Genomic DNA, 11,024 nt, shown 5'->3' with positions numbered 1-11,024 from the left:
AATAAATGCCTTTTATGCCTTTTATCTGGTTGCTCTGTGTTTTTAATTTAGATGTAGACTTAATCTTTTCTGTGACGTATTCGTGAAAGTCCGGCGACAGCTGTTACCTATACTTATAATAATATCATACGACAATTGATTGAAACTGATAAAATATAATATTTCACCAATTTCAAACTGTATTAACGATTTTGCATGTACACCTGAAGATTTAGAAGCTCGATAAACGCATCGGATAACGAAGAAACGTATGCGTATTGCCGTTTAAGGATAAAATAACATAACAGAGGATATACAATATATTAATGTCATTGGTGACGAAATCTAGTTTAGTATATTGTTTTGATCCGTCTCAGCCGCCTTTTCCAACTTCGCAACAGACGCCACCAACATTCACCAGTCATTCATTACATCTGTATGGCGTTTCTCCACTTTCCTTCATGTAAACAGCCAATCTATGGATTAAACATGAAAAAAGAAGTACATCTACCTTAAAGTGTTTTGTAAACTAGTGAAGCAAGACAGTATAGATGCAGTGAACACTTAATATGGTTGACTAAGTAATCTCAATGTTGGTAACTTAATGTATTGTTTATAATTATTACATAACCAAGATACTGGTATAAATTTTGGGTTTAGCATTGTAATATTAAGCAGCCTGTAATTATCAAAACCTTCGCCAGGTCCAAATAGTAGTCCTCACAGACCCTCACTTGGAGGGTCCTGCTAACTACGTGGAGAGGGCCTGCGTGCTCGCTCGCTCGTCGATTGCACGTCGCGTTTCAATCCTGGCCAAGTTGCCTGGAGTCGCGCGACTCAGCATCAAGGCGACATCTGTGGCGGATAAGTGTGGAAACAGCACGAATATTAGCCAGAAGACTATCAGGTTTGTTTACTTGAATCTTCTATTCTTGGTCGCATTCTTCTTCGCGTTCATAATTCAAAGTTTTCGGAACGTTGGTTACGAAAGCCTTCCACTCCTTTCGGTCGTCGGCATTCCTTTTTGCGGTCGTAAGTGGTAGGCCAGTGAGTGTCTTGATTTGGTCCGACCATTGGCTAGGTGATCATCCGCGTGGTCTTTTGCCCTCCACCTTTACCGTTTACTTGACTTTACTGTAACGTAAATTTCTTTATCATCATTGAATAATAATAAGTCTAGAACATTTCTTAGTCGAGAAAATCGCAGAGCAACAGGTCCTATATTCATTACGAACATTAGACGAAACTAAATCTGAATGGGTTGAGTTAAAAATAAATACTATTATGACATTGCGATAGTATCCCCGATCAATGTAGGCGAAGGTTTTTGTATAAGTTGACTAGTTACACATTCTTGCGCTATAAACTGAGGAACACAGAATCTAGTATATATTTTATCAAAGTGATTGACTATTTTATAACTGCTATATATATAGTAACCATTGAAGTTCTGGGTATGAGACATAAATAAAACAAAGTAGAAGTAACAACAAACTCAACGTTTCACCTATTAATGTGGACACTCGTATGGATAATATTCCATAATAGACCAGTGCAGAAGCCTTTATAAATGATAGAAAGTGAAAAAATAATAATAGTAGGATGAAACTTATTGGAAAAGGAAGAGAATATATCAAAAATGAAAGGAAAACTAAATTACGGGCGATCTGAGGTCGGGAAAAGGGGGGGTGTTTTAGGGTAAAAAACGGTTTATCTCGATTTTCGGCAAAAGTACAAGTCCTATGGTAAAAACTTAGATGGAAAATTTGAAGGTAATAAAAAGATCTACAAATTTTGTACTTGCACTTTTTTCACATAACCTCAAAGTTCATGTGAAACATTGAAAAAACCAAGTTTTTGTTTTTATTTTTATCTTTTACGAAATATTGTCAAAAGTTACCTTTTTATGTGCCAAATACACTGTAATTTTCCAAATACAATGTATTTTGACTCAAATATCGAAAACAAACCCTTATTTCCAATCGAAAATTCACCCGTCAAAATATCAGCTTTTTTCAAAAATTGGTCTGTTTTCTGTTCGTCAAAATCTCTTCTTTCCGATAGTGTAAAAACAATATAAACTACAGTGGTAGGTGTTCGGAAAATTTAAGCCCATCAAAAGGCGTTTCATAGAGAATACATACATGTTAATTCGAAATCGAGATAAACCGTTTTATACCCTTAAGTGGAAAAGGGGGGGTCACCCCTTTTCCACTTCCCGACCTCAGATCGCCCCCTGATTTATTTTTCCTTTCATTTCTGTTATATTCTCTTCCATTTCCAATGGGTTTCATCCTACTATTAATTTTTTTGGTTTCAAAAATTATCGACACTATATATAGTAATGTGCCTTCTATTATTTTTTCTTAAGCTTGCCAGCGATTTGAACTATTTTTATAGAACTTTATTTATTTGTCTCTCTCTGTACTTCTGTGACCACTAACAGGTGTTGATTTGCTTATCTGTTAGGTGAAAATAATATTTTTGTTATACAGGCATCCATTGACATGTTATGCATAAATAAAATTTTCAGTGACGAAGTGATCGTAGAAATGCAGGTGGACCCAGAAGGAGTGCCAGCACAAGAACACAGGTCCATACTGTTATGTGATAAAGGTACCTCCTTAAGTTATATTTACAATAAACGTATGATAATATATATGCCACAGTTCTCGAATATATTATATAAAAAGAAATTTGTAACGCGCTGCTCCGTTAAAGTTTGGACAACGCCAATATTATCACAAAAATCGCTGAAATTTACATCATCATATTATTCATATCTTATTCACATTGATCTTCGCCAATTAACTCTAATGCGATAAAGGCGTAGTCAAGGACTCATGGAAGTCAACCCTTGTGTATCCGATCCAAAAAAAAGGAAACAGTTCGGATTCGACTAACTAGAGACCTCTTGCTATTAAAGAAAAAACGTTGAAACTTTTTTCGGTGGCCATCGGAAGCAAGGAAGTAGGCCTGCCTAGTCTGAGTCTGGCTATATCGAAGGTGTTTTTTTTTATGAAAATAAGAGACAAGACGAGCAGGACGTTCAGCTGATGGTAATTGATACGCCCTGCCCATTACAATGCAGTGCCGCTCAGGATTCTTGAAAAACCCCAAAAATTCTGAGCGGCACTACAACTGCGCTCGTCACCTTGAGACAAGATGTTAAGTCTCATTTGCCCAGTAATTTTACTAGCTATGGCGCTCTTCAGTCCGAAACACAGTAATGCTTACACATTTCTGCTTCACGGCAGAAATAGGCGCCGTTGTGGTACCCATAATCTAGCCGGCATCCTGTGCAAAGGAGCCTCCCACTGTTTGATCGTGTATGCCACAAGGTGTCTTAAAACTTCCATCATTTCATCGTTTCCCGAGAGTTCATGCAAGAACACCACCAGCTTCCTCACTACACACAGCATACAGGTCGTGGTTGTAGGTTATCGCTTGAACCCGAAGCCCGTGAACGCTGGAGTGGCTTGCCATATTTTTATTTTAGTTTCAACTAAAGCAATGAAAATACCGGTATTACATATCAATTTTTCGTCGAATCTATAGAGAGAGATACTGGGAAAAATTTAAAAGTCGATATTTCGGTTATCGACAATTATCTAATAAAATTCAATAAAAATATGGTGCCAAAGCATCTATAACACCATGTGCTTTTACAGAAAATTTTGGACCAGTAAAATCGAGTATAGCTTGGAATTGGTCAAAGGAAGAAGACATCGTGCCTGGAACTGAAACTGTGGTCCTCTGGGCTGTTAGTGACTTCACAGGGCCTCTGTGGGCGGTAACCAACATTTTATTGATTTTTGTTTCCGAATAATATATTTTTATGTATGTTTAACTTTGTTTATTATATTAAAATAATATTTAGTAGCATCCATTGCTCAGGATGTGCCTAAATATATATCAAAGTAAAGTATCTAAATAATGGCTAGTAGTATTAAAATTCAACGATACAACGAAAACGTTCTTAAAATTAAAACTTAAGCATCAATTACTAACACTTATTTAATCTTGTGCACAGTTTGACATACTAACATAGACATAATAAAAATAACACACACGCAAACACACACACGCACACATACACACACACATACCTATTTTTAGTGAGTTTGCTAATTATGTATAATAATGAATAGCCTTTCGAAAGGATCTAACTCAGGGTATCCTACCGCAGAGGGTAGGGCACAAAACATTCTGTACCACATATTATTAGTCTTGAATAAATTATTATTATTATTATCATCTTTGCATATTGTGCAAGAATAGACCTTCATAGGTACACATAACAAACGAGCTAGTAATATATTGGCTTAAGGGTTCTGTACCTGCCAACGGCCTTGAGTATCTGGCCGGAGCGAGACGTTGTTCCCGCACCTACCGCGCTCCCGATATATTTCGCAGAGCTGCCCGCGCGGCCACCTTGCAATCTGCTACCGGGCCATCGTCGCGTCGTGCGTACGGGCTGCTGTTGTCGAACTATTACTTTCCCGCCGCCGAATTCCACCTTCGCCCGACACGCCACAAGTTAGGATGTCCCCACCATCTGGATGTGTGGCGGTCCTCCACAGTGCGGTTTTCTAGGAGCTTTCTTCCACGTACTACAAAGCTGTGGAATGAGCTTCCTTGTGCGGTGCGACGATACGACATGGGTACCTTCAAAAAAAGCGCGTACACCTTCCTTAAAGGCCGGCAACGCTCTTGTGATTCCTCAGGTGTTGTGATATATATAAAATGCCGCTCTGATATATATCCAAAAGATGCCGCTGTTATATCGATCTATAAGATGCCGCTGTGATATCTATCTATAAAATGCCGCTGTGATATCTATCTAGGAAATGCCGCTGTAATATCTATCTAGGAAATTCCGCTATGATATCTATCTAGAAAATGCCGCTTTGATATCTATCTATAAAATGCCGCTGTAATATCTATCTAGGAAATGCCGCTGTAATATCTATCTAGGAAATTCCGCTGTGATGTTTATCTAGAAAATGCCGCTATCATATCTATCTAGAAAATGCCGCTGTGATATCTATCTATAAAATGCCGTTGTGATATCTATCTAGGAAATGCCGCTGTGATATCTATCTAGGAAATTCCGCTGTGATGTTTATCTAGAAAATGCCGCTATGATATCTATCTATAAAATGCCGCTGTGATATCTATCTAGGAAATGCCGCTGTGATATCTATCAAGGAAATTCCGCTATGATATCTATCTCGAAAATGCCGCTGTGATATCTATCCATAAAATGCCGCTGTGATATCTATCTAGGAAATGCCGCTGTGATATCTATCTAGGAAATTCCGCTGTGATGTTTATCTAGAAAATGCCGCTATGATATCTATCTAGAAAATGCCGTTGTGATATCTTTCTAGGAAATGCCGCTGTGATATCTATCTAGGAAATTCCGCTGTGATGTTTATCTAGAAAATGCCGCTATGATATCTATCTATAAAATGCCGCTGTGATATCTATCTAGGAAATGCCGCTGTGATATCTATCTATGAAATTCCGCTATGATATCTATCTCGAAAATGCCGCTGTGATATCTATCTATAAAATGCCGCTGTGATATCTATCTAGGAAATGCCGCTGTGATATCTATCTAGGAAATTCCGCTGTGATGTTTATCTAGAAAATGCCGCTATGATATCTATCTAGAAAATGCCGCTGTGATATCTATCTATATAATGCCGTTGTGATATCTATCTAGGAAATGCCGCTGTGATATCTATCTAGGAAATTCCGCTGTGATGTTTATCTAGAAAATGCCGCTATGATGTCTATCTATAAAATGCCGCTGTGATATCTATCTAGGAAATGCCGCTGTGATATCTATCTAGGAAATTCCGCTATGATATCTATCTCGAAAATGCCGCTATGATACGAGGGGTGGCTGATATAAAATCTACTTTATTAAAGAAAGTTTTGAAAATCGAACTGGCCACTGCAAAATCATATTCTATATTTATTCCTTTTTCAAAAATGACGCTTATTTTTTTCCGCTTGCTTTTGTTTTTTTGGCGCGGCTTTGATTTCACCATGTCGAAAGAAAATTGTAAAATGATGAAATTTGAGCATCGAGCAGTGATTAAATTCCTAAGTAAAGAAGGAAATACGCCTACGCAGATCAGAGAGCGCATGTTGAAGGTGTTTAGTGATTCAAATCCTTCTGAATTCGTCATAAAGTTTTGGTCGAAGCAATTTAACATGGCCGTGAGAGCCTGGAAGACGACCCACGTAGTGGAAGGCCAATTTCTGCTGTTACCGCAGATAATGTTGAAAAGGTGAACGAGTTCATGAAATTATTCACGAACATTTGGGCATGTCCAAGGTAAGCGCGCGTTGGGTCCCTAGAATGTTGCCCCCTTTGACAAACAAAGGCGAGTAGAATGTTGTCAGGCATTTCTAGACCTGGTCAAAGGTAAAGAAGAAGAGACTATCTCTCGAATTGTGACCTGTGATGAAACTTGGATTCGCCAGTGGGATCCGGAAAGCAAACAAGAGTCAATGCAATGGAAATTTAAAGGAGAAAAGCCGCCAAGGAAGTTCAAGGTTCGGCCGTCGGCTGGAAAACTAATGGCCACCGTATTTTGGGATGTCGAAGGGATTTTGATGATAGATTATTTGCCATAAAATACAACAATGAATGCTGAATATTATGCAAACTTGCTTGACTAGCTTCGTGAACAAATCAAAGAAAAGCGGAGAGGCAAACTCAGCAAAGGTGTTATGATTTTACAAGACAATGCTCCTGTACACACAGCCTTAACGGCGAGGTCAGCCCTGAGCAAAAACGGCTTCACAGAAATTAACCATCCACCTTATAGTCCAGATCTGGCTCCCTGTGACTATTTCTTATTCAAAGATTTAAAGAAAAAATTGAGGGGTCGCAGATTTTCGACGGACGAAGAAATGAAGGAGGCTGTGACTGACCATTTTGACGAGCAAAATAAAAATTACTATTATAACGACATGATGTCACTTATTTCCAAATGTCATAAGTGTATTTCACTTGCAGGAGACTATATAGAAAAATAAAAAAAAAACTAGCCATCAAAGTCTTTTCTTTCATAGTTAGGTAGATTACTTATCAGCCTCCCCTCGTATCTATCTAGAAAATGCCGCTGTGTTATCTATCTATAAAATGCCGTTGTGATATCTATCTAGGAAATGCCGCTGTGATATCTATCTAGGAAATTCCGCTGTGATGTTTATCTAGAAAATGCCGCTATGATATCTATCTAGAAAATGCCGCTGTGATATCTATATAGGAAATGCTGCTGTGATATCTATCTAGGAAATGCCGCTGTCATATCTATCTAGGAAATGCCGCTGTGATATTTATCTAGAAAATGCCGCTGTGATATACATGTAGAAAAAATTGTTTCTGCCGCCAATATAATGTTAATTCTTTTAGCTTTGTTTCAGTTTGAAGGTTGCCGTAGCTGGTAAAAATTCCATTGCAGTGAAAAAAAAATTCTTTTTGTTGCGTATTCATATCACCGTAAAGGTAAATAATTTAATCTCAGGATGCGGACGCGCTGGTAACATTGCCACGCGGTTGCGGAGAACAGAACATGGCACGTCTCGCGACCAATCTGCTCGCATTAAGTTATCTACACCCTCAGTCACAGCAGGCGGCTACGGCAAAGGAACATGTTGCGAGAGGTATTTATTTTATGAAAATAAGGTACGAGATGAGCAGGACGTTCAGCTGATGGTTATTGATACGCCCTACCCATTACAATGTAGTGCCGCTCAGGTTTCTTGATAAACCTAAAAATTCTGAGCTGCACTACAATTGCGCTCGTCACCTTGATACATAAGATGTTAAGTCTCATTTGCCCAGTAACACAGATATGTTTACACATTACTGCTTCACGGCAGAAATAGGCGCCGTTGTGGAACCCATCATCTAGCCGGCTTCCTTTGCAAAGGAGGCCTCCCACTGGTAAGAGGTATTATTAAAATGATACAATGCTACTGTGTGGCAATATGACCAATTGAATTACAGAACAACCTACTTCTTTTTTATTTATATATAAACACTCTTCATAATGGAACTAGTACAAGCTGGTTTGTAGTAGAAATAGGTCTAGTGGCAGTACTGCCCCGGACTAACACTGCACATACAATTAGTTCCAGCTACTAATGCTTAGATGCAGGTCGTAACAAATGGGAAAGCATTAACTGGTGTAGCCTACCTTGGAGAGATGTATGTGAGTTAAGCGGATAATTGGATGGTCAGTAACAAATTTCCTTAGCCAGGCATCATTGAGTGCGTTCCCTGGAAGGATCTATGGATTTTCGAAATTGAACGCATGATTTCTGTGACTTCAAGTCCAACTGTCTTTTCGAGACAGTGGATCCGAAGCGCGGAAAAAGTTAAGGGATCAGCTCCACTTTACTACCATGTATTGATACACTCTGTTGTGTGTACTTGCTACCTTTGGTAAAATAGCGGTGTATGCTCAGGGTTCACCAGACAACTCCAGTACGTGCATCCGTCAGGAGGTTTCAGTGCATTTGGTCCGGCAGACCCCATAGCTTCGACTTGGCTGACTGCGTTCTGCATCCGGTATCTAAGGAGAGCGCATCAGGTCAGTGAATAAATCTATTTGTACGTTTTAAGTGTTTTGCCAAGACTTGATGTTTAGGTACTACGGCCACAGGGTTGGGATATACATATTATATAGGTACATATATTATTGTAAGTCTCACTTAACTTCAAATGGTGTAGGATTTCAGTGAGTGTAATTTTATTCCTTTGCGATCCGATCCCTCTGAGCTTAAAAACCTTTGATTACCGAGCAAAATAATGCTTCCTGCATTCTTTTGAAATGACACGTCATATCAAGTTGGAAACATCGCTCAAGGAACTGCATTCCACAGTTTGATTGTTGTGATGTTACTGTTTTTTATTATATGTTTATGATTATAGAAACTAAAAACATGATTTTATTTAACCAAACCAATTAGAAGAAAGTAATTTTCAATAAGTTTAAATTAGGAATTGAGTGATTCCTCAGGTGTTAGGGCATTCATGGGCTACTTTCCGCAAAATTTAACAAATAAAAAACCGACTTCTAAATCACTATTCCAAACATATAGATATAATATACACTAAAAAGTATAAAAATAATTGCGTATTTTATACAATCTAATTAATAGATCTAATTCTAGTAACATAGAATATGGAAGCAGCAACTTTCAAATAAAAAAATAATTATCAAAATCAGTTCACCCAGTCGAAAGTAACAGACATAAAAAAACATACTGACGAAGTGGGAACCTCCACCTTTTTTTAAGTCGGTTAAAAAGAGCATCTCTATTGTTTTCATTTCTGACTGTGTCCTTTCATCTGTCTCATTCTGATAAGCGGGTCTTGTCTAGGGACTTTTCAGTAATTGATACCATATTATTAAGCTTTTTGCACATCAAACTTGTATAAATAAAATAACCTTACCGATGATAAGTCACACCATCTTATTTTTTGAGTCGTTAATGCATTATTTAAGCACTTTTTATAGCACATTTAGGCTTGTTGATTGACACGACTAAATAGAAAAGTGTGCTAACATTGTCTTTAAGCACACTTTTGTCGTTCCACTGTGAGACTACGAATGATATATCCATATGTATAGAACGTCACTGACTTAAATACATACATTACAAAAGAAAAAGGTAAAAGGTAATATAAGTACATGTAAAAGATAGTGCTTATTAAGACAACCTTATCAATAATTATAGAGATGTGCGGTGAGTTTGCTTTTATATCTTATAAGTGATAAGTGATAACTTATACCAGGTAATATTCCCGGATAGTCCGCAGCCCCCTGCTATACAGCGTGCAGAAAGATGGCTTCTGTCACAACAGATGGAGAACGGCTGCTTCAGAAATGAGGGACAAGTATTTCACAAGGAACTGAAGGTAATTTAGTTTATTATTATACTTCTTTATCTTTCATTTGTTTTTTAGCCTACTTCGAAAAGGAGGAGGTTCTCAATTCGATTGATATTTTTTTTTTGTAAGTATGTACACCAATTGCGCTGAGATTTATTATCCGATTTTCGTGATTCTTATTTAGATTGATGCAGAATGTTTGCCATTTGGTTCTATAAAAAGTGCCAAAGCCAGATGCAGGTACATACACTCGCCACGCGTGACTTTGAGCGGGATAGCTTCGTCTAGAACCAAACAACAAATATTTGAATTTGAATAGTATTTTATTAATATTAAAGGTATAAGATTTGTATAAGAGGTGAATTAAATTAAATCTCTATTAAGTGATTTTTTTTTATTTATACTTTTAAGTTTTTTCGTCGGTTTTTTAAACGTAGTTTTTTAATTATGAATAACATATGTGTTTATTAAATAAGTTAAATAAAGTGTTTTATGAGAAATTATTTTAAATATAAAGAAAATTTGATTATAATAATAAGAAGTATAACTTAAAAACAAGACCAAATTACTTTCGAGGATAGTAATTACAAAATATGGAATCAAATTCAATACTGCTGCAGAGCTATTTCCTATACTCCGCGATATTGGCATTGAAATTACTCTTATTAGCACCATTAACATCGTTGTTAAGTCGGCCAGAGAAAGTCCAACGTGAAAATATAAGTGATTTGAAGAACTTGACTCCTTTCTGGTTAGTTGCCGCCTTATACACGACTACTTCACCAGATAGTCAAACAGCAGTGAACTTATTTAGGTTGATCGTTATTGCGAGGCTGGTTACTGTACTCGGATATATCATAAAACTGCCCAAAGTTTGTATAGAAGCCGCATTTACTGTGTCTTTCACAGTTACTAGCTATATGGCTGGTTATGTTGTTTATGCGTACAGAAAAGCGTTTTGATACAACTGTTGTATGTTGAGCAGTAAAAAATAAAATAAATATTAAATAGACGTATACGATAATTATGTTTCCCACTAACAAGCGGACAGTTATGACTGAATAGGTAAGAAACTTGCCTTTTGCAAACATATTTAGAAACCTCAGTAGCTCCTAACAAT

The 11,024-nt window shown here is 37.3% G+C and overlaps 1 protein-coding gene across 1 annotated transcript in view; it reads left to right on the top strand.

Moving 5' to 3' along the window:
* The window catches only part of LOC126972059 (alpha-2-macroglobulin-like protein 1), a gene marked incomplete at its 5' end in the record, with an annotated part of 31,203 nt that overhangs the window by 744 nt on the left and 19,435 nt on the right, over positions 1 to 11,024 (top strand). Inside the window, 6 exons of the mRNA XM_050818637.1 lie at positions 684 to 886; positions 2,513 to 2,595; positions 3,651 to 3,772; positions 7,530 to 7,668; positions 8,476 to 8,600; positions 9,809 to 9,931. Of these exons, the coding sequence (XP_050674594.1) occupies positions 684 to 886; positions 2,513 to 2,595; positions 3,651 to 3,772; positions 7,530 to 7,668; positions 8,476 to 8,600; positions 9,809 to 9,931 (795 nt within the window). The remainder of the gene's footprint in view (positions 1 to 683; positions 887 to 2,512; positions 2,596 to 3,650; positions 3,773 to 7,529; positions 7,669 to 8,475; positions 8,601 to 9,808; positions 9,932 to 11,024) is intronic.

Source organism: Leptidea sinapis, chromosome 25 (assembly GCF_905404315.1).
Source record: "Leptidea sinapis chromosome 25, ilLepSina1.1, whole genome shotgun sequence".
Lineage (NCBI taxonomy): Eukaryota > Metazoa > Arthropoda > Insecta > Lepidoptera > Pieridae > Leptidea > Leptidea sinapis.
Note: the sequence above shows the minus strand (reverse complement) of the source record. Positions and strands in the feature narration are given on the sequence as shown.